The sequence below is a fragment of the Brachyhypopomus gauderio genome, unplaced genomic scaffold (genome assembly GCF_052324685.1).
Source record: "Brachyhypopomus gauderio isolate BG-103 unplaced genomic scaffold, BGAUD_0.2 sc182, whole genome shotgun sequence".
In the NCBI taxonomy this organism is placed as follows: Eukaryota; Metazoa; Chordata; class Actinopteri; order Gymnotiformes; family Hypopomidae; genus Brachyhypopomus; species Brachyhypopomus gauderio.
Genome location: NW_027507003.1, coordinates 198,888 through 222,033, shown reverse-complemented (window position 1 = coordinate 222,033; position 23,146 = coordinate 198,888). Strand labels below are relative to the sequence as shown.

At 44.0% G+C, this 23,146-nt stretch overlaps 4 protein-coding genes across 8 annotated transcripts; 3 read left to right on the top strand and 1 right to left on the bottom strand.

The window, feature by feature from the left end:
* Positions 1-2,498: 2,498 nt before the first annotated feature.
* lsm11 (LSM11, U7 small nuclear RNA associated) lies at positions 2,499-4,326 on the bottom strand. Its single transcript, XM_076995113.1, has 4 exons — positions 3,823-4,326; positions 3,534-3,673; positions 3,367-3,450; positions 2,499-3,123 (listed from the first exon to the last, which is right to left on the bottom strand). Exons 1-4 carry the CDS (start codon positions 4,280-4,282, stop codon positions 2,821-2,823), a joined length of 987 nt encoding a protein of 328 aa, XP_076851228.1. The 5' UTR covers positions 4,283-4,326; the 3' UTR covers positions 2,499-2,820.
* A 258-nt stretch (positions 4,327-4,584) lies between these two features.
* On the top strand, positions 4,585-8,414 carry zbtb3 (zinc finger and BTB domain containing 3). Of its 4 annotated transcripts, none has more exons than XM_076995129.1 (3): positions 4,585-4,819; positions 5,109-5,338; positions 5,451-8,414. In XM_076995129.1, exon 3 carries the CDS (start codon positions 5,454-5,456, stop codon positions 7,275-7,277), a length of 1,824 nt encoding a protein of 607 aa, XP_076851244.1. In that variant the 5' UTR covers positions 4,585-4,819; positions 5,109-5,338; positions 5,451-5,453; the 3' UTR covers positions 7,278-8,414. The 4 variants fall into 4 exon arrangements, with proteins under 4 accessions (XP_076851244.1, XP_076851243.1, XP_076851245.1 ...); XM_076995128.1 differs by having other exon boundaries at positions 5,448-8,414; XM_076995130.1 differs by lacking the exons at positions 4,585-4,819; positions 5,109-5,338 and adding an exon at positions 4,837-5,050 and having other exon boundaries at positions 5,448-8,414.
* Positions 8,415-11,128: 2,714 nt separating this feature from the next.
* Positions 11,129-14,685, top strand: tyw2 (tRNA wybutosine-synthesizing protein 2). Of its 2 annotated transcripts, none has more exons than XM_076995134.1 (7): positions 11,129-11,504; positions 11,606-11,774; positions 11,856-12,051; positions 12,819-12,969; positions 13,141-13,250; positions 13,420-13,496; positions 14,113-14,685. In XM_076995134.1, exons 1-7 carry the CDS (start codon positions 11,452-11,454, stop codon positions 14,524-14,526), a joined length of 1,170 nt encoding a protein of 389 aa, XP_076851249.1. In that variant the 5' UTR covers positions 11,129-11,451; the 3' UTR covers positions 14,527-14,685. The 2 variants fall into 2 exon arrangements, with proteins under 2 accessions (XP_076851249.1, XP_076851247.1); XM_076995132.1 differs by having other exon boundaries at positions 11,130-11,504; positions 13,339-13,496; positions 14,113-14,675.
* A 342-nt stretch (positions 14,686-15,027) lies between these two features.
* sytl4 (synaptotagmin-like 4) lies at positions 15,028-23,131 on the top strand. The gene is made up of 17 exons (XM_076995126.1): positions 15,028-15,183; positions 16,631-16,822; positions 16,945-17,157; positions 17,305-17,414; positions 17,590-17,713; positions 18,173-18,286; positions 18,380-18,488; positions 18,840-18,936; positions 19,858-19,958; positions 20,098-20,184; positions 20,270-20,448; positions 20,728-20,830; positions 21,384-21,545; positions 21,724-21,817; positions 21,912-22,020; positions 22,129-22,337; positions 22,567-23,131. The coding sequence occupies exons 2-17, from the start codon at positions 16,704-16,706 to the stop codon at positions 22,707-22,709; spliced, it is 2,073 nt and encodes a 690-aa protein (XP_076851241.1). The 5' UTR covers positions 15,028-15,183; positions 16,631-16,703; the 3' UTR covers positions 22,710-23,131.
* Positions 23,132-23,146: the final 15 nt, after the last annotated feature.

Genomic DNA, 23,146 nt, shown 5'->3' with positions numbered 1-23,146 from the left:
CTGCATATTCACAAAGAAGTCACAAACTCTCATTCCTAAACCAAAGTAAACTGGTCAAAACATTTTGCCAACATTTGCCACTTTAAGCATATAACACCAAAGCAAGCATGTATATCAGAGTGTCTTAAGTAAATACTTTTTAAAATGAATTCACAACCAAAAATGCTAACTAGCCATCGATTTGAAATTCTCCAGCAATCATATAGACTGCACACTATGCTGGTTAATACTTTAGATATCTAAGATTCACATCACAGTGTTTTTTACATTCTCAGGTTTCATCAGAGATGCGAAACTTCATCTCCATTTTGCCTTTTACAATTTGTGTTTGAAATGCCAATTATGTTCATTTATTTTTTGCTGGAACAGTTTAACTGTAAGAAAACATCTATGTAACTGCCTGACTAGACCTGTGGTCTGCAGGTCTTAATAATCCAAAGTCTTGATAATGTAATGTTTTTATGCAAGACTCTTGGGAAGTCATACAGTGTGTGTATAAAAGGCCTGGATCAAGCTGTCGGCTCAGTATGAGCACTGTGGTTATGGTACAAGCAACACGCTGAGGGTCTCCCCCTCAACATCAACTGTGCTGCTATTCCTAAGAGATTGGTCACTATGATGAACAGGAAAAAGTATGACCTTGAATCAGCTGACCATTGCAACAAGGCCATTTCTGCTATCATCTCAAGATGGAGTTCCCAGCTCAAAGTGGGGATGGTGAAACCAACTTAGAAGATCCACTCATGAGAAGAATGCTGGCAAACCAGCTGGAGTCTTTGCATTCTTTGAAGTTGCTGTGCATTACAGGCAATGTCCAATCAGCCACATCAGTCCCTGTATTACACAACTGTCCAAACAACGTAAACACCTCGCTTCCAAACAACGGAAACACCTCGCTTCCAAACAACGTAAACACCTCGCTTCCAAACAACGTAAACACCACGCTTCCAAACAACGTAAACACCTCACTTCCAAACACAATGTCAAACTTATCAGTAGTCTAAAAGGCTCCAATTACTAAAACACACATTTATGAAGAAATTTCAGCGTACCAAATTGCCAAGGCCATTGACCACCAAAATGCTATAGCTTGCTCCTAGTTGAGTAGCACAGACGAAAGGAGGTGGACGAGCTAGTGAAACACCTGTCGAGACTGGAGTGAGCGTCCTGTCCAGGTTCAGCCAAGCGGGGATATAGTGCTAGCGTGAGGTCAGGAGTGTCTCTAAATCTCACTCACGCATTCACCAGCTGATCCTCTTCAGTTTGGAACAATACACTGCGAAACCTATCCAACACTTGCTGTATCCACTCAAAACATCAAAACAGTATTTAAACGTTGACCTGGAGCATCGATAGATTCAATCATCATGCATGCTCTTTCAAATAATTGCCATCCTAAAGTTTTTTTTTTAAGTGTAGCAGATTTACACGTGTTACTACCACATGAATCACCGTTAAACAGATTCATTGTCAAGTAACTATTAAAAACACACCTATTAACTCAAGTGGTTCAAACAATATTGTCAATATTTTAAACAAAATTTTAACTATGTACCATGAATTTTACAACGAATGCCCCCTCCCCCCAAAACTTTGATATATTTTGATCCATAAATGGTAGATACCATCACAATCACTCCTTGCTGCTGTCCTCTGACAGGAGGCCAGATTTGGGTAGCTGGATTACATGTTAACGCCAAGGATGCTGTGCACGGCTCTTTTACAGCATGCGGCAGTCAAAGTAGAGTCAGTGCCAGCTCAGAAGAGCCTTCATCTGGCCACATGTGCATTCCCATAGCCAGGGCCAGCTGGTCAACTCATGAATATGCAGAATGCAGTCTCTCATGAATAATGAATAGCTGCAAGGAAAGCAGAGTGTTTTGGTAAAGCAAGCTAAGGAGAACTGCAAATTTAAAGCGGCTGTCAAAGTTTGCGACACCAGCGCATTAACACATTATCATTTCCAACTCTGTGACGAACACATTTAAATTCAAAATGACTTTTTCATGTTAAATACCCAATACGTAGACTTGTTGGGAGACAGTGAAGTTCTATTTGTTAAGCTTATTTGAAGTTCCAGGACCTGCAGTAAGCCGTGTGTTTGTGGTTAATGTTGACTAATGCATGCATTAAAGACAAATCACGACAACGTCAGGACAGCCCATGCCTCTGAGTGCCTTTCACTATTTCCACCTTCCAAGCTTTTCAAGCTCAATTATTCATGTTGTTTTATGAAATCCACTGGGACATCATTTTCATTTATGACTGGCACAGAAAGAGGCAAACTGCTAACAAAACATCCACGTTACCTGTCCCTCTTCAATTAGGTTAGTCCCAAATGTAAAAGAAATGAACACAGGCTTGAAGGTTTGAGAAAAACAGACTTTCCGCCTTTCAGCACCCCCCATCCTTTAAGCATCAGAATAAAGTTGTAACATTTTCTGTTGCTGAAAATGTTTACTGGGGTAAAAAGGTTACATTTAATGCAGAGACTTACGTTTGGGTTGATAGTTTTATTGTCAAGTATGAGTCAAGGTTCGCCAAGTATTGGCTTCGTATCTCCACCCAGTGGTCAGTTTAAGTAAATACAAGCACAAACATGGGGATAAAAGTGCATCTTCTACAATTGTGGTAGCATAGTGTAGACAGCACTTAGTTATTATCTGATTACAACAATTTTACATGTTCCCCACCTCTACAAGCAGGACTTATCAATATGATACAATATCAATATGATGCATCAATGAGACTCACTGATACCTCATACTTGTGCTCTTACAAGCAGTGGTCGATTCATGAATCCGGAAGAATGAGCTGCCGTTATTCTCGTTGAATATTTACAAGGAGAACATTTTCTCCACGAATAAAAAGCTGATTGACATGACGTGTGCACACTCTTCCATACTTCACTGCCAGGTTAGGACCCTTCTGTCTTCCAGCTGAGCCGGTGTCAGATGGACAGCGAGCTGCCGGTCCTCCCGGTGCCTGGCTGGGGTCTCGGCCCTGCCTAACGCTCTCTCTGCCGGCTCCGTGCAGCTCACGGGGTTCTGAGGTCTTAGCCGCTGCTTTCCCACAATCCTTCTGAAGCTCCTGGTTTTCCAGTATTTTTAACTTCTGAAAAAGCTGTAAGCAAACAAAGTAGACATATATCATAATAGAGTATTTGAGTATGTAGTAGACTCCAAACTTACTGGGCCACATCTAAGGAACACACTTCATCCTAGTGTAGATTAAAAAATAAAACAGATTTATTTCCAGGATTATACTTTGAAACCTATGTTCAAACAAAATAAGTAACCTTAATATTTAGCAAATTATAATCCACAGAAGAATGTTATTTATCCAGTAGAGGGTGCAAAGTAATACCCTTGTGACAGTCAATGCTTTTTCATGATAGAAAGCCTCTCCAAGTAAAGGTTCCCTGTAGGTTTCATCGACATCCACCATTGCCTAAGCAAAAGGGACACGGATGCAAAGAAGAAATTAGTGGGGAGATGAAAATGAATTAACCAGGTTGAAAGGCTGATATTTACCAGGTTCCAAAACTTGTCAAAAGCCACAACGAATCCAGCGCATACTCCACGAAGGCCTTTAAATGTCCTAATGTGAACCTTGACTCTGATCCTCTCCTGAACACAGTGGTTCAGTACTCCTAAAGGACTGCCTTCGTGCACTACAAAGAATAGAAAAACAGTATACACTTAAGTAATTACGAATAAATTACACTGTGTGCGGACGTTTGCAGTTTATAGCAAAACTCCACATCAGAAAAACATGAAGTATCAGTTAAAAACCAACAAACAGCCATCCATTCATACATACAGGGCATCCTTGTAAGAACATTTTTACGAGCTTTCTGTTTTCTGGGGGCTCGTTTCGCTCCACTCTCCTCTCCCTCCTCAACGGGCTTGTTCACCATTAGTTTTTTCAACCGCTCTATTCTCTCCGGGTCTGTTACACCCTTCCGAGCTTTTCTCATCCTTTTCTCCACATTTTCAGGCTTGGCTCGGCCACGGCCGCCTCTCATGAAGCTCTCATATTCGGCGATGTTGTTGAAACACTTGATGTTCGGGTACGGGAGCGGAACTTTGGGGGAATACAAGGCGAGCAGCGGATCGAACTTTTCGGAACCGATGTCCAATTTCTTATCAATGTAATCTTCGTCGTTCTGTTTTATGTCGCACACCAGACTCGCGTCTGGCTGGTCACACGCGTTTGAAACCGTCTGGTCACGAAGAGCGGAGCTGCTTTTTCTCACAGTTTCGCTCTTTCTTTCCTCCATTTGTTGAACTAGCCGCAAGGGTCCAGCGATCGTAGCTGAATAACGTGAAGCCGCCCACAAAAACGATCCGTCACGACACTTCAGTTTAAAAGCAGGTGCCGTCTAAAAATTGGAGGTGGTCGTTCAAAAAAACGACCAGGTAGTAATATAACAAGCAAACAGAATTTTTATTTTTATAAGATTTATATATATTTATAAATTAAATGTATATTAAAACCTACTAAAATGCTACCCGGACCGTTAAGAGTGACGGTTTCCGTTTCCGGTTCCGGTTCCTCGCTTCAGCCAATAGATGGCGGTCTTGACTATGAATAACAAACAGCCCCGCTCGCCTCTCGGTGGGCTTCGTGCGCTTTGTACCCCGATCTGGTAGGAAACCTCGCTTCGTCGGCGGAGCTACGTTCGTTTTAGCCTGAAGCGACACCTGTTGTTGTCGTCGTCGTCTGTTTTTAACAGTTAGCCGGTCGGTGTAGTTATAGACGCCGATATGAGCGGCTGTAACGTCCCGCTGGCCTCAGCTGCCCCCCCGGTTCACTGGTAAGGCCCGCGCCGTTGTTCTGATACCACCAGTGTGTCACTGTCGTCCTTTAACAACACGCAGTACTCAATAAACCACGTTTTAACGTTTCTGTTATGCTTGGGACAAGCTACAAAAAAATGTTTAGTGACATTTTATTTGGTGGAGGACTAGCTAGCTATCCTAGCTTTGCTCGTTAGCTGGGACACACACTCCAGTCACCGAGCCACCCGTCAGTGTGTGACCCGCAGGTAACGCTTCTCCTTAAAGGACCATCTGACTAATGGTGCGTTTCTCTCTCTGTTTCAGCGGTCACGGCGGCTGTGGTGCTGTGTTCACGGAATGATCGTGTAAAGATTAAACCCAGTTGCACTGAGCTCAGGTTTTAACATATCAGACTATGTTTTTAGGCAGTCAGAGACCGTAAGTGTAAAGCACAGACAGTGCCGGTCTATTTGTCAGTAACTTACTGTTGGAACTAACAAGTATTACTCACAAGAGCCTTATAAACATTCATTAAACTTAGTTATTCATCTGAGGTAAGTTAATATGTATGTTTCACATCATGTGGCTAACTGGTTTTTAAAAGATCCTTTCTTAAACATATCATTACGTTACAGTCCCTAAAATGAGCCCCTCTTCTTCCAGAAGGTAATGGAGTTCCCGGGACACAGTCGGCAGCTCTTGGCTAGCCTGCGTTCCCAGCGCCTGCAGGGTTTTCTGTGTGACTGCACAGTGAAGGTTGGGACCTCTCGTTTTTTGGCTCACCGCGCCGTGCTGGCCTCCTGCTCACCGTTCTTTCACATGTTCTACTCTGAGCACCCGGTGGGGAACACCTCCACGGTGAACGGGGGTCCGGAGAGCGACACCGTCACCATCAACGGAGATATCGTGACCCCTTCGGCCTTCGGGCTGCTCCTGGATTTTATGTACGAGGGTGTGCTGCGATTGGCCGCTCACCCCCCTCCAGAAGATGTGCTCGCCGCGGCCAGCTTCTTGCACATGAACGACGTGGTTCGAGTGTGCAAGAAGAGGCTGCAGGGACGAGGGCTGGCCGAGGCGGACAGCACCAGGGCGGAGGAGGGTGGAGGTGAGGCTGGGGTAGATGGAGCGCTGTTTGGTGGGCCGTCGAGAGAAGGGAGGTCACACGGAACAAGAGGGAGGAATGCCGGAAGGGGTCTGGTAGCAGCTGGTGGACAGGGAGCTGCCAGTGTTTTAACATCAAACCCATCCTCATCACCCTCAGTTACACAGTGTCCTCAGCCAAGCCAGCAGATGTCCGTTCATATTAATACTAAAACTGAGACAGGTGTGGACGTGCCCGGTGTTGACACACACCCTGCTAATCTGGGAAGTCCAGACATGGCAGACACTACGCAACCAGGTATGGACTCTCTTCCAGCAGTGAGCGACTCTGGGCCGAGCCTGTACAGTTCCTCCCCTGGGCTCATTAGAACTGGGACGTCAGCAACACCTGCTAGTCTCGAGTCTGCACTTTCAAGCCCTTGCAGCACCACAGAATCGATTCAGACGTGCACAGAAACCCAGTCCAGTGCGACCACAGCCGGGCTTCTGCCCCCTGTGGACAACAGCCGGACCACTGACGCTCAAGATGTGCCCACGCCGAAAGAAGCCAGCGCTGTGTTTGCACCTGTCACCACTCAACATGGTCACACCCTGAAACCCAAGTCATCTCACCGCCATGGTGCGAACATTTCCGATTCTGCTCCATCGCAGCACGCTCAGGTCCACGCCGAGGGCAGGCAGACGGCGAGAGTCTTGGGCCAGCAGCCGGAACCGCGGTCTCCCACGGCCATGTCGCTGCCAGGGTGTGGGACAGAGGAAGAGGAGGATGAAGAGGATGGGGTGAAGGTGAAGGTGGAGGCCATTGTGATCTCTGATGAAGAACCAGAGGATATGGACATGGAAGAGACTCTGGTCAGGATCAGAGATCAAAGGAGGGACGGCGACCTGGAGGAGAGGGAGGATTATGACAGCAACCACGATGTTGAGATAACCAGTGCTCACTTCATGCCCCCCCATGCGTTAATGCAGCTCTCCCATGACCAGCAAGAGCCGCTCTCCTTCCCCCTGTCGCCACACGGTCCCAGCGCCGCCTCCTCCGACACCGCCAGCTTTCCAGCCTCCCTCTTCCCGACGCCATCCCAGCAGTCGGAGCATCAGGCTGTTTACTTCGAAGAATTCCAGGATTCTCTCGGGAATTACGTGGAAGACGTGCCTACGTGTAACACTTGCGGAAAGACGTTTTCCTGCGCGTATACCCTGCGGAGACACGCCATAGTACACACCAGGGAGCGTCCCTACGAGTGCCGCTACTGTTACCGCAGTTACACCCAGTCCGGCGACCTGTACAGGCACATAAGGAAGGCGCACGATCACGACCTGCCAGTGAAACGCAGCAGACCAGAGTCAGACCCGCCACCATCCCCGCCACTTCCCCAGCCTCCACAGACATAACCCGCCGTGTGCTAAGTACTCTCTCCCCATGATCCTTCAGATTCATTTATCCCCAACCCCAAAAAAGTTTGAATGTATTGCAAAGGTTAAAAGATAAAAAAAAGGAAGGTTGTTATTCCCAGGTTGTGTGGACCAACTTTATAAAGACTTTTTACCGTTAATATAATTTTAGTGCCATGAACCAATCATTCAGCATGTAATTACCCATGTGTAATGTAATACACAGGCAAAGCAGGCGTCCATTCACCCCAATGCCTTGTTGTTTTAAATGTGATAATTGATGAACTGAAAGGTTATGTAGTTGTGCAAATAATGCAGTATAGTTAATTGCCTATAGTACATCTGATTTAATGTTCCTGCTCAGAAAGGATGACCTGCGTAGATCAATACTTCATAGTCCCGATTAGGAATTGTGTTTATTAACAAAGCGCATGGTAACTGGCAACAAAGTAGTGGGTTCATCTTGTAGCATTGTTATTTGAAAGCATCTACCATTGCTGTACCAAAAACTGGCCTTGCAGCAAAGATGCAGCTATAACCTGAATGGGTTCTAAAAAACATTACAGGTAAGAATTCAGCATCTGCCTTTCTTTTAAAAACGATCAGCTTCATATACATTAAATAAAACCTTTAACCAATCTGTGCATTCAGCTCTTTATTTTTGCTGCAAATGCATCACACGGTTCTAAACAGAACAGGCACAGACAAGATGATGCAGGCCTGGTCCTTCACTGGTGAGGTGCTCCATGGGTTAAATCTCATCAGTGCAGGGTCTCTGAGAAATCGTCTGGACCCACCGAACAGCCCAGTTTTTTTTGCTCTGAACAAGCTGCGTAGTGTGTTGGGAGCAGCGTTAGAGGACAAATGTTAGTCAAAAGACACTAAATATTCCTCAGACTCCTGACAAAAAAAGGTGTGAATGAGTATGCTTTATTGAGTATGAGCAATTCTGTCTCAAATGTGCTTTCCTTCAAAGCTCATAGAAACACCATCAGTGCGCTGTAAATTCACATGGATTTCGATTGACTGTTCCTCTTGAACTAAGGTTTCACATCCTAGTCCTTTGTTTAGCAACCATGGAAGCAAACAGAGACTGTTCCTTAGCTGTTCACAGGTTACATCTCAGCCTGTCTATCATGTCTTTGGAAAAAAGACCCATTACATATTTGATCTTACATGTAGTGCTTTTGGTCACATTAAAAAAGGAAATGCTACTAAATTGTGTGTCTCTGTTGTTTTGTGTACAATCTATGGTTCAAACCCAAAATATTGAATAGATTTAGATTTAAATATTACAATGACAAGTCTTGATGTCCTAGCTGAGTTTTAGCCAATCCACAATCTTTACATAAAAAATTAAATCAAATACAAGATCTCACATGTGCAAGAAATGGTAGTTTCATATATGTAAAACACTTCAGAATTCTCAATATTGTGAATAAAACTTGTCAGTTTATATATCCACTTTATTCTTTGATAAGACAACTTCCTACATTTAGACGAGCATGTTCTAAAACTCACACATCAAAAAACAAAAAAAAACCCAACATACTAAGTCACCACAAATATTAAAATATTCCAAGTAATAATAACTGCTGAACAAGCAAAACATGTAGTCTCTGACCAATATGCATCCTCGAACACCGCAATGCTTTCTTCTACAGGAACACTTGTGGAAATGTAACAAGATGGGAGAGACCGTGAGGTAATCATGTCCATCAACCCTCCACTGGTGCATGTATCTGAAGAAAGAAGGTGACGATGACATTTGTGTGTATATACATACACACAAGTTCAATGTTTTCATTTGATGTGTGAAAATAGGCCTCACCACATCTGCAAGTTTGGGCCACACCATTGCCATCATGACACGGTCATCAGACGTGGGCGGGGTCTCCAAGTTCCAATATGTGAAATTATGGAAAACGGAAGAAACCTGAACAATTCTGTCCTACAGGGTAACAAGCACATGGACCATTTTTAAGAGTATTATTTAAAAGAAAAAATATTAATTTGTTCCAAAAAATGTTTTAACCAATTTGGCTTATTCTTATTCCAAACGTAACAAGTTCTCAGTACAGCAGAGTCAGTACCTAAAGAACGCAGCTTCACTCCTGTCCCAGCATTTTCAGACACTGTGTGCACTGTATTCCCTTAGGATACTTGGATGTGTAACACCAGAAGCACTTTGTCAATTAAGTGCAAATGTGTTTAAAAAGAACCAGATACCTGATGTTTTCTCCCCTCCATCTGAACATTATACCAACACACCACTTTAACCTATTTGGGTGTTTTGTCTGCTTGCATGCATGGTACACCAAACATTTTTGCCCAGAATTACAAAATGATAGTTTTCACACTATCCAAACCCAGGCTCAAAACAGACTACAACCAGGCTAGGCTACTGAAGTTACACATTTGCTCCCATGTACAGACACCTCACTCCCCCCAAGCAAATGCGGTGTCTGGAAAACATGCACATGTCACGTTTTATTGTCTAGCATGTACTTGTGCATTGGAATAACTGTGTGAATATCACAGCACTGCTGGTGACGGTCATCACCTCAAAACTCAGGAGTGACTGAGCGGTTATGAGCTGTTTCTTTACCAAGCTGCACCTGTTCATCTTTCCTCCTCCAAAAACCAAAAAAAAAACATGTTTGAATGGATTTACTCAAAGTTGTCTCTATATTTCTGATCACTCCTGTAGCACTGTTAGTGGAAAACACAGTCAGCCTTTAGAACTGCTGGTTGTTTGCACTGTGAATAGAAGAGGGCCACAGGTGGGACACAGAAACCTGGTATGTTTGCATTGCACTTCATGCGTTATGCACATTTCAAACAAGCCAATAATGCCGTAAGCAGAACATTGGGTCACATTACATAATGTGTTTTTGATCAAGTTGGCATCAGATAAAAACCAGTCACATAACTATTATTATGGTATTATTATGGTAAATGAAGCCAAATTACATTGTTTGTACAACGGATAAACAGCATGTCTACACTGTAGTTTCATAAGCACACTTCTGTGCAGGCACAAATCTGCAATAACTTTAAGGCACTCATTTGTTTCTACAAGCCCATTAGCCTATATGCTTACTTCTTGATCAGACGAAGGCCTCTGAACCTCTTTTAGCACAAGTCCTGTATAGCCCTGGGGGCACGAGACCTCCTGGCCCTTCAGACCACGCCCCCGGAAGGACACCGACTTCTCTATAATAATAATAATAATAATAATAATAATAATAATAATAATAATAATAATAATAATTAAAAAACATATAGACTACATACCAAAGTCACAGAAAGTAACTTAAAGAAATGTTGAATACAAACCATATTTCTGTTCTTTGATCGTAGCTGTAAAAAACTTTGACACTTCGGCGGGCCCGTCGTGCTCTATTTCGCAGGGTAACAAATGAATTTGCAGTTTTTCTGCCTGGTTGAGGGAGCCGAGCTGGACCGTGGTCACGGAACCCGACGACATCTAACAGTAGAAACTGCGATTAGTGTGTGACAAACTCACATATACAGTGAAGTTTACTAGCTAGCCAACAAGCAAGATGTACTGGCAACTAGTTAGACGTGTAAGGAATGAAAACATTTCAATTGAACAGTGCAGTTTTGTATATAATCATTATGTTTAAATATAATTATATATAATAAATAAATGAACGTTTAAACATATTCTTTCCCACCCCACACAAATTTATTAAAGTCTAGGTAAACTAAGCGACCTCAACTCTTACCTTGAAAAATGTCTCTTATTTTGCGCAGAAAGCGCGTATCGTGTTTGGCGCCGCTGTAGTTCTTCTTCGTTGCGTTTCTATTTTAGCGGGTTTACACCGCTACACCACCACCTAGCGGCCGTGTTTTAGGTTGCTGCGTTATGTGATAGAACCAAATGTTTTTTGTGATGGTCGTCGTAACTTTCATAGTCACCTATATTAACGTCAACCTAAAAGACAACATTGTAAAATTACGTGGATTTAGATAATGAATGAAATCCGAGACCTGCCCCCGTCTGACCAAACAACCAAATCCGGATGTGCTGCAAGTAACGTGCAACATCTCGGTATTCCGACGGAGAACCAAACCCTAAATCCCGTCCAATCTTTCAGTAAGATTATTTAGTCGCTTGAATAAAATTACGTTATTCCCTTTGCAAAAAATGGATTACATTCCTGTTTTACAGGTTCCGCAGCGCTATGCACAGCTTTACAGGTGAGTGACAAACATAATAGTTAGCCAAGTAGTTCTCCAGTTCTGAAATACAAGTCATCATTTTTGTGATTGTGGAACTGCTTTATTTATCACGTCCACAGAAAACATCTGTTATCAAAGGGTGTTTTAGACCTCCAACACTGTGTACAGAAGCATCCTAACGGAACAGTAACTTTACCAATCCGGACCTCAACTCTAGCCCACCTTGATCTGCAAGCTCTTGGGATCACTGATGCTCAGGGCAGCTCCTGTGAGATACTTAGAAGACAGGTAATCCTCACACAGTGGGATTCAAAGCTGTCTGTCATTGCGATTTGTGGATCACTTTCCTTTTCAAACCTTGTTTTATAGGTTCCACGCTCAAAAAAGGGAAACGATAAGTCTTGTCGAGACAGCATTATAGAGAGAGTGAAGCTGCTTTTGGCTGCCAAAGACCAGGAATGGAGTGAGGAATTAGAAGATGACATCCCCAATGGATACCAGCGCCACGGAGATCTGGTTCTGCTTAGTGAAGGGTGCTTTTCTCAGAAAATATGGAGAGAAATAGGTGAGTTCATGCATGTCCAGATAACCATACTAGCTATTACCCCATCTTATTATTATAATACTTTAAAAAACTTTTCTTTAAGAAGAGTTATTATTATTATTGAATTATTGTATTTATTGGAATTTGCCATTAAAAAACAAATGTTAAAAAATATACAGAAACCACACTAGTAAATGTAAATCAACCTCAGTTAATTATCATTTATGGTTTATAAGTTTCTGTGGCTGTAAATCTGTAATATTTATACTTTGCTATAAGGTTTTCCCAGGGGTGTCCAATTCTAGCATACATGCAATATGCTAGAATATACAAAACAGCATAATAATAAGTAGTAATCCTCACAAACCAAAGGTCACAGGTGTCACTAGTGCAGAATGTGCAGGCATCAGAGTAGAGTGAGACTAGTGTCATATCTTCCCACCAACCCTATATGCTCCAGACCTTAGAGCAACCCCAACGATGTCAGAGGTGCCATTTAAGGGATTTTTTGTTGCAGTTAGTTGATATTTTATGTTTTGTTTTGGGTTTTTGTGTTAGGGGTTTTTAGGCAGAAAAAAATAAAGCCACCACTAATTGTGCTAGCATCAGAGATCCAGACACTATAGCAACTGACAAACCAAAAGCAACAGTTCAATTGCTTACATGGTACATATGCAGGTTCAGTCTAAGCAATGCCCATGGCTGAAGGTAGCTTAAGTGCACATACTTAACAGAACTTAACAGAAATCTTAATGCAGTAGTTTAAAGTGTTGTGATGTTTCCTGAAGGATCTGAACTGTGGATGGCAGTTGCCCATGCCCTCGGAGTGAAGCGTGTAGCACAAATAAAACAAATTTCTCAAGATGGCTATCGAACACCCATCGTTATGATGCTGCTTGGAGACAACAGCTACGTAACACACATTGATAACCATATAAGGTAAAACATCATTGCATTAGATTACGAATTTGAAGAAAAAAAAGGGCTTAAACAGTTGCATTCTGTTACAGTCTAAAGTAAAAATGAATACTGTGTATAACTGGAATACTAGGGTATAACTAGAATGAAAATGAAGTTATATAAGTCATCAGCCGCTAACTGAACTTCCAGGTATGAATTTGATGCCACCAAGTGCATGTTCTCCTTTGGAAACATCACAGAGAAACTGAGGATAGCGTCCTTCGACTGCACTGGCGAGACTGTGGTCGATCTGTTTGCAGGTATGTGATTGGCCTTTGCCTGGTGCTACCAGTAAACGTGGGCAGCACACCTTGAATGCGATTTGAAGGCTGAAGCTGTGCCTCACAGGGATTGGCTACTTTACCCTTCCCTACCTGGTCCACGCCGGTGCTGCACATGTTCACGCATGTGAATGGAACCCAAACGCAGCTGCAGCCCTGAGGAGGAACCTACAGCTTAATAAGGTGGCGGACCGTTGCACGGTGCACAAAGGAGATAACAGAAATGTAAGAGTCATTATCTCTGCATTTGCTTACGGTGCTTTTATTTGACGTGGGCCGTGGGAACAGTTACTTCCTTCTTTGTCACCATAACTGTGGCAGGTGTTAATATAATAGATATGTTGTTAAGATGTGCCTAAAGATGTGTCCTTACTTTAATCTGCAGGATTTAATGGTCCTTCTAGAAACACACAGACACACACCTCCCTGAAGTTCATGTGTGTCTGGATTGCTCAGAATATGCTTAAATATATATTTTTTGCATGGTTATGTTACCCTGTTTACTTTGGTTTTCATGAGGATTCTCAGAATACAGTTTCCTTATGGAGTATTGTGGACATTGTGACATGGAGACACTGTGTCCTGCAACTTGTAATGTGTCACTTATAGCTCCAGTTTCTAAATGCTCTGAGTTCTTAGGAGTGCTAATCTGACATTATATTTCAGTTCAGGTTCTTTTCCTCCTCCTCAAACAGGTGTTAACAGCCATTTCATAGCATCTCCAATAGTAGGAGGAAAACAAAACCTTATTGTGCTCAGTAATCATAACATGTCCATCGTTTTGCATACATGCGGCTGTAGCAGAGCCGGATTAAAATCCCACCTTGCACATTCTTTCTAGCTCTGCCTCAGTGACCTGGCGGACAGAGTGAATCTGGGCCTGCTTCCCAGTTCCGAGGAGAGCTGGCCCACAGCGTGCCGTGTCCTGAGGAGGGACATCGGCGGGACATTTCATATCCACCACAATGTTACCACTCCTGTCCACCGTGAGACAGCAGGGGATCCTGTCCTGCAGGGGACAGTCTCATCCGGGGAGGAGCACGAGAGAGGCGCGGAGGGTTGTGTGAAGCGCCTGGAGGACAGGCGAGCATGGGACACCTGGGCTCATCACACAGCCGGACGCATTGGCGTCCTTCTGAGGGACATCACCACGAAGACCTGGATAACCACGGTTAAGCATATAGAGCACGTGAAGTCATACGCACCACACGTCAATCACATAGTGCTAGACCTGGAGTGCAAACCAGTTAGATAAGGTGGCAGACATGTTATTTTGTGTCCCTAAATTAAAATGAACATAGGCTATTTTACTGGTACTTTGAACACATTATGTAATGATTACTAATATTAGTTATCCTTCCTGTGGATCTTTACCCTGCGGCGTTTATTTGAATATTTAAAAAAACAAAACAATAAATAATTTTGTGTGCGCGCGTGTGTTTGTGCTGGGATTATTTTAATAGGTAATAATCCGCGACATTCCCAATGGAGTTTTTATATTACACCGTTGAAAAACCTATACAGCGAATTTAATATGAGCTAGTTTATGTTTATATTCATCATCCTATATAGCTATTGTATTTTGCACACTTCAAATATCGTCTTCATCTGGATTGCGCTCAGTCGTGTTAATCTCAAATGTGAGGAGGTGAGATTATCATACGGTGTAAAGCAGGTGGGACTGTGCCTCACACCTGACGTGTTGATCCAACACAGAAAACCTTCACCGCACCTGTTTGGTAAGACCGTGTCAGGCTGGGCTGAGTCTAACCACAGATATATACGGTCTCTGAGTCAAACTCATGTGCCCGCTGAGGTGTCTCTATCTTCCGGGATAGCGCTGGATTACGGTCCGCCGCTCGGAGCCCCACACCGGAGAGGCGGCGGGGCTGGACACCTCGACCAGGTCTCGGTAAGGGGGAGTGAGGCAGCCACGCCGCTTATCTAGTTCATTTGCGCACATTGAATGTTTTAAAAGTGTTTGGTTATCGATTAAATATGGTCGCAGTGCTGGGGCCACTGTAATGTCCGTGGTGGTTTTCCATTACGAGTGCGGTTAGTTAATAGTAAACGGACGACTCAACTGGCGCAGGGCAGATTTAGATGAAAGTTGTGTGACTGCTGTACACCACAGATTAAACATTATTTTTACATTTGTTGTAAATAGTTCATCTATACCGCACATTTAGCTTTTTTTCTTATGTCTTATCATTTTTGTTAAATTTATATCAAGTTGCTTTTAATGTGGTGAAAATGCATTTTCTTTAGTGTTTCAAAGATGAGCAAATTCTTTATGGTTTATCGGTAGCTGCGAGTAATCAGGTCTCCTGGATGTTTTCTTCTCTACTCTCTCAGCTTTCCTGAAGTGTGTAAGCTTACCAGTATGAGCCAACATTTTGTGTTATTGGATATTCGACCTCCCCAAACCAGTTTTTACTGAGGGATAATTTAATGCAAGCTTTTGTCCACCTCACATTCTTGCTAATTAAGGTTCTCCCCAGTGATTATTAACCTGTCTGAGCAACATCATTAAATAAATGTTGGCCGAAGTACTCCACCCGTAGCTCTGTGTCTTTAGAGGGTGGGGACGCTGAAGTGTTTGGTTCGTGGTGGGTTCTCTGTGTGTGTGTGTGTGTGTGTGTGTGTGTGTGTCCATTTCCTCCTCTCCTTCCACTGCTTGGCTCTTTTCCTGGCCCTCGTGCCCCTTGGTAGTTCCATGCCGAGCATAGTGAATGTTGAACGTATGATGTCAGATGTTTCAGAGAGGAACAAATCATTATAAGGTCTTTTGGACAGTTCTCATGCCCCTTGGTCATGCTGTCATAGCCCTTAAAGGCCGAAGAATGTAGACTGTGAGAACGTGAAGTTTTAAAAATCACATTCGCACAAAATGTAAATTTCTACATGTGTTTGCCAAGCAAATTTGGGTTCACAGACTTGAAGGGTAAATGGACACACATACGGGTGCAAATGCAGTTAATTGCCTGGCCATTCTGGGCTTTAGACAGTATGTGTCTTCCTGTCTTCTTTTGTATATCTGCTGTCCACTAGCTCTGCTGATCTATGTTCTGCTGTCTTCTGGAGCCCTGGTTCATGAGGAGCTAAGGGCCCGAGCCTAGTAGTAATAGATTCTCTACATCAAGGCACCAAAAACAACAGCCCTCCCACTATTTGTCTCTGCCATGTGTCCAAGTATCTACCCTTTCTCCAAACAGCAAGGGCCTCCCTTATTTGTATAGCTGCAGGCCTGCCCATGTACACACGGTCATGCTCTGTCGATGTGCGTTCTACTGCTCATTTAACACATGCAATGCAGCGAGTGAGCGTTGTTGACGTTTGGAGTGTTTCGCTGACTTTAGGCGTTGCCGGAGCTCTGTCAGTCCCTCGTAGTCTGCTGTGCACTGGAAGGAAGGAAGAGTTTGAGGGCTCGTGATGGTGCAGACCACGGAGACGATCAACGTGTCCTTCCTGACGGACGCGGAGCGAGATCTGATCTTGGAGGTGCTGCGCAGGGACGAAGAACTGAGGCGTCTGGAGGAAAAGCGGGTGAGGTGAGCGAGCGATCTGATTGGCTCCCATATGCACATCTGTGGGGTTACATGTATATGTTCTTGGATGTACAGTGTGTTGCTGAAATTAAATTGCTCTTCTAAAGCACCGTTGATGTGTCCAGGAAGCTGAAGGTTGAGTTCTTGGACATCAAAAGGAAAGGGGCGAAACGCACTGATGAGAGTTACAGTGAGCGTAGCTGTGGTCGCTGCCAGAAGCCACTGGGACGCCTGGTTACCAGCAGCCAGTGCCCAGCGTGCAAACACCAGGTGTGCCAACCCTGTCGCCTGGTCCGACCCAACGGAATCTGGCTGTGCACTGTTTGTGCCAAGGAGGCGTGAGTATTCCCGCCTGCCACACACACCCCACCCCTGATCCAGAACCTCATCATTCACAGACACGCTGGCCTGGAAAATCAGGCCCTTGGCTTAGTGGAACGATGTTAATGTTTAATTACTGCCCTTCCAACGTCTCGCCTTTCCAGAGAGCTGAAGAAGAGCACAGGGGACTGGTTCTACAACCAAAGGGTTAACCGCTTCTCCAACACACCCGGACACGACCTAGTGCAAGCTTCCCTCAGGAAGCGGCCCGCAAGTGAGTTCAGGAAGCAGATGCCCGATAGCGTGGTAGAGGCATCTCAGCCCTCTTCCTCTTAGCCAGAGACGAGGGTGAACGTATTTTTGTTTTTTGGGGGTTTTTTTTACTAATCATTAATAGTTATCGCTTCAGTGTAATTTTAGTCACTCCCCCTTTCTCAAATGTGCATGAGGCCAACCAGTGAAAAAGCGAGAGACTGCAGGTGAGGTGCTGCTGAACAATGCAGAGTTGAGCTCCAGCCACAGCGCACCTGTACCCCGGCCCAGGCTGAAGGACCTCGCTGTGGGACATGGCAGGTAAGTCCTCCTCACCTCTGGAGACAGCCTCATATTCTCAACTGCATTGGGACATGTTTCTAGAATAATCTGCTGCAGGAAATCTTAGAAATAGCTGCAGTGTAATAATATTCTGTAACAGGTACTCAGAAATGTAAAGGTTAGGAATAATTGTGATATAATCATATAAATAAATCATGCAATTTCTGGAATTAATTATGGTTATTATGTAGTCCAAACAAACAATGTAGATAAAGGTCTCTGTTTTGATCTATTCATTTAAATATCTGATTGTAGCATTGTATTAAAAAAAGAAAACACCAAAATAACATTCTCATGATAAATAGCAAAAACATGATATACACTCCCAATCTTCATTACAACATAACTATCTGGACATCGTATCTACGGAGCACCTGGACAGAGGGTGTGGGGTCAGTGGTTGGGACTGCAGCACCGTTGTGTTTGTCCTCCCCTCAGCCCGTCCAGCGAGCGCAAGGTACACAGCACCGCAGACGCAGACGAGAAGGGCAGTCTGAGCAGTTGCAGCCGCACGGACACAGACTCCCTCCACAGCGCATCGTCTGCACAAAGGTCAAGCCCCTTCTTCGGCCACATACGAAAACGACAAAGATCTGGCAGCGTTCGGCAGTGCTGAGTGTGTTTGTTTTTTTTCTTTTGCTCCAGAAGAGTGCAGGAGGTGACCGAGTCCAGACCCTCGAGTTCTACTGCGTCTAGCGTGGCCCCTCCCACTAAGACCCACAGCCCTTCTGGATCCACCGCCAGCACCGAGACCGTGAGTGTGCGCGAGTTCCTCCCGCCAATCGTACAGTAATCCAAGTCCTTTCATCTTCCATCCCTCAGTGTCCAACTGTAACACACTAGACCGGAAGACCTCCTTCATTTAAATGTCACATGATCACACCCATTTACCATATTTACTGTTGGCTAATTACCAAGACTTTAATGAGGAGGTGTGTGTGGAAAACCTCCACTCCAAACACAGCATTACTGACAGCTTTATTCTGTTCTGTCTTTCCTCTGTTGCTACATAACTACTGACTTTTTATTCTCTCTGCTCACTCTCATACTCTCTATTTTTCTCTCTTTTATCAATCTCTCTTTCTCTGTATGTCTCTGACTTAAGTCCTCACTAATTCATCACATTAACGTATGCTCGGACTCCTTGAATGATGTCGATGGGATTTTCAAGAAGAGTGTCCGAAGAGTGCACAAAATCTCAGGTAATGTCTTCTCTTAAATGAAGAATTACATGAACAGCTATCATTATCAAGTTTTCTTCATGCTTAAATAAAAATGCCACCGTTCCCAAATTTTCAATCAATTAATCAGGAAAAAGGCCTAAGAACAAAACTGTTCCAATTTCCCATAACTGAACAGATCCTGTTATACTTTTCACACATTTCAGCATCACTAATAGCAAGAATAAAAGATGTCCTCCTCAGAGGTCATTTCAGACATGATGGTCCATTTAGCAAAACTGTGGTATACACTGTGGCTTTCAGTTCTCCAGAAGGGCAATCTAGGGCAGCACAGCTCAGCTAAACAGATCCACGTCTATATCTAGAAAACATTAATAAGCTCATGATGAGAAACGGCATTGAATTAAACCAGATTGTCTGTCTTTTTTATATCACTCAAAGTTAGATCTCACAGAGGTGGATAGCACACAGATCGGGCCTTGATCCTGTCCTAGGAGTCCAGAACTCTGCCCTCTCCCCTATCGCTGTGTTTCAAGAAATGAAAAGTTAAAAGGGTTTTCCTCCATTTGATCTTCAGTTAGGAGCTTCTATCTTTGCCTTTTTTACAAAACAAGAAAGACAGTCATTTCCAGACACGTAAGGCCAAATCAGTTTAGAGTTGTGTATGCTGTCAATAGAAAGGCCCAGGGGGCCACAACAAACATATTAAAACCAATACTTTCATGGATAAGGAAACCTAACAATGTAACCAAGATGTAAGAAACAAAATGGATGATAAATCATTTGTTTGTTTGTTGGTATCTATTGGTTGATTTGAGTCATGGGTCAAAACACAAGAGGGAACGTAAAGTAGGACAGTGGCTCTCAGCGTTCTGTGGTCTTGTCATCAATGCTGGAAACCACTGGGTTGGTTTTTTGTGCATGGTTCTGTTTTTTACTTAGATTTTAAGCCAACGTCTGTAACGGACTTGCGTAAGGATGCAACAGAGGACACGACAGTCTCCATGGGAGACAGAAGTAAATCAGTTCCAGGTCTCGAGGCAGTGAGTTTGTGCCTCTGACTCGTACAAAGAAAAGCGTGATGTGATATATTTATATATATATTACACACACTTGTTTTCTGTTGCATACAATATTTCACAAAAGATCAAATGTTAATTGCATGTTATCACTCTCCAAAAGGAAGAGGAGGAAGAGGATATTGACAGCCTGGTCAACATTCACAGAAGGATGGTGGGCACCAGTGCCCTCAGTCTCAATAGCTCCAGGGTAAACGCTGACTCCTGTTCACTCTAGTCCTTCTACCCAAACTCATAGCTGTTAGATGCAGCTCACACAGGAATGTTTGTTCCAGAGCACACTGGGCAGTATGATGAGTGTGTACAGTGAGGCGGGGGATTATGACACGGTGGACATCAGCGGAGACATAGTCTTCTCTCTCAGCTATGACGAGGGGACTCAGAGTTTGGCTGTCCTGGTCAAAGAGTGTCACTCGCTGGCTTATGCAGATACTGCCAAAAAGAAGTGTAACCCGTGAGTATTCACCACCAAGCACCACACGCTCTCGTTCGTCTCAAACGTGAAGCTTTGTTCACATCTACAATTCTTATTATGCGCAAGCGATTATGAAGGCAGTTAGGGAGCCCAGCAGGAGAAGTTCTGTACTCTGAGCCGAGCAGAATAACTTTCCAGCCGTGTAACCTACTTTTAGACGCTCTGGTTTCAGAAGGAAGAGTAGTCGCTTGTCTATATGGGAGTAGACACCCTGTGCAAGAATGCTGAAGAGAACTATCTTCTTGTCCCACACTACAGATATGTCAAGATCTACCTTCTCCCAGACAAGTCTCGTCAGAGCAAGAAGAAAACTGCTGTCAAACGCAACACCATCAACCCCAGCTACAACGAAACCTTGAAGGTGCTCGTGTATATGCTGCGGTCTGCTGTCTTTTTTGAAGAAATTCTGGACCTCGATTTATTAGATGCTGTCTAGCTAGAGGAAATGACACCTGACAACTATTCACAAAATTGGTTCCATCTACCAAGCATTTGTGGAGTAATGTGGTTAATATTGCAGCACACAGAAAGTATGACATCAGGTGAAACCCTGGCACACAGGAGTGGCTACACGCCCTTGATAACTAGGTGTGCATGGTAACAGGTACTTAACAGACTATGTATGCATTGACTCCTGGCATCCCATTAGTCTGAAATTCACGTCAGCGACGGGTACACTGTTATCTGTGCACATGACTCAGATGCAAATATTGATTCATATGATTGTCCTCTTTTTAATCCACACGGGTAAATACTGCATGCAGTTCAAATCCCAAGTCCATAAGCCGTTCAATGTAAACAGTCACCTGGGGTGGGGGCACATCTCGTCATTACGTCCTCTCCCGCCCTGGATTACCCTGTGTACACCACCCTCCCTGGCTGGTTAGATATTGTTTTTCCTTCTCCTCCACCAGTACTCCATCAGCCGCTCCCAGCTGCTCACACGCACCCTCCAGCTCTCCGTCTGGCACTACGACCGCTTCGGCCACAACGCGTTCCTCGGGGAGGTGGAGGTTCCGCTCGACTGCCATGACATAGACTCTGGCCAAGAGCAGTGCATGACCCTCAGGGGAAAGGTACTGGAACATGACCCCTGACCCTTCCACAGTTCATCCACGTCTGTGTGTCTCCCCCGTGGGAGAACAGGGGCGTCGACCTCGTGTTCTGAGTCTCTGCTTCTTGCCGCTTCACAGATGTGCCGCTCCGCGAACATTTCTGTCTGTTGTGTGATGTAGTACACATCCCTTTGTGCAGGTAGCCGACTCCTTGACGCAGTCTGCGTTTGCTCAGTACAAAGGGGAACTGGTCATTTCGCTGAAGTATGTGACGCCTTCAGAAAAGCAACAAGGTAATAGAACATTACAGGGTTTGGGGGAGGGGGTGGCTCCCTTGTACTAGTTAGAAAGTGAGAAGTGACACCGGCTCATTCTGTCCCTCCCCAGGGAAAAAGGCCAAAGCAGACGACAGTGGAGAGCTGCACGTGCTTATAAAAGAGGCAAAGAATCTTTGTGCGGTGAAAGCCGGCGGCACCTCTGATTCCTTCGTGAAAGGGTCCGTTGAACAGTCCAGTTCTGATAAGTTCTGACCTGTTGCCCAAGTTCCATTTTTTAAGCACTTTATAATTTTCCATTTCTCTGGCCTAATGACATTTTTGTCCAGGTATCTGCTGCCATCCAAGAGCAAGTCGAGTAAGAAGAAGACCCAAGTGGTGAAGAAGACGGTGAACCCGCACTACGACCACACGTTTGTGTACAAGGACCTGAATCTGGAGCAGCTGAAGGGACTGTGTCTGGAGCTCACCGTCTGGGACCGAGAGGCCATGTCCAGCAACGACTTCCTGGGGGGTGTGCGTCTGAGTTGCGGAGCAGGTGAGCTCTGAGGACGTCTCGGCTGCGCTCAGCCATGTCCGAATGTGCTCTGTGTTCGCTTTCATCCACGCGCTTGCCCATTGCATCAGCAAGTACGCCGAAGACATTTTAACAATTGATTTTTTCTTCTTCATATTCTCATTTATGTTCTGAATAATATTACAATGTTTATTCGGTACTGTGGAAAAACACCCAACTCAGACAGTGGTTTTAATATGTTTGCCTGCAGTCCAGCTAAAGGAGGGTAAAAAAGACTGGGTGGCTGACTCTACCGGGGAGGAAGTGTCTTTATGGCAGAAGATGATGCAGTTCCCAGACTCGTGGGCAGAGGGCACTCTTCTACTGCGTTCGTCCATGGGCAAGGCCACGTAAGGACACAGGCGCAGTATATATTCCATACCTTTCACTTCCCTGAAAACACGTAATCAACTTTGCAATATTAAAGGATGGAAGCACTATACACATTAACCACTTTTAAAAACCATTTTAAAATGAAGCATTTTTTTTATTTTGCATGTATTTGATGTACATCTATTGTTTAAAAAAAAATAAATGTACATTTTATTATAAAAAGTACAAACATTAGCTACCTTAACTAGACAATTGGACTGTCTTATGTAATTGTATTTATTTACTATTTTATATAAAATGAAGTACTTAAAAAAAAAATGTGAATGTAAATTTTTTACTGTCTAATAGCATAATTGTCAGTGGCAGTAGCTTCTGACCACACACTAAGCACCTATCTAATAATATATACAAAGTGCACTAAATAAATATTAAATTACATGTTCCATCATTCTTGCTGT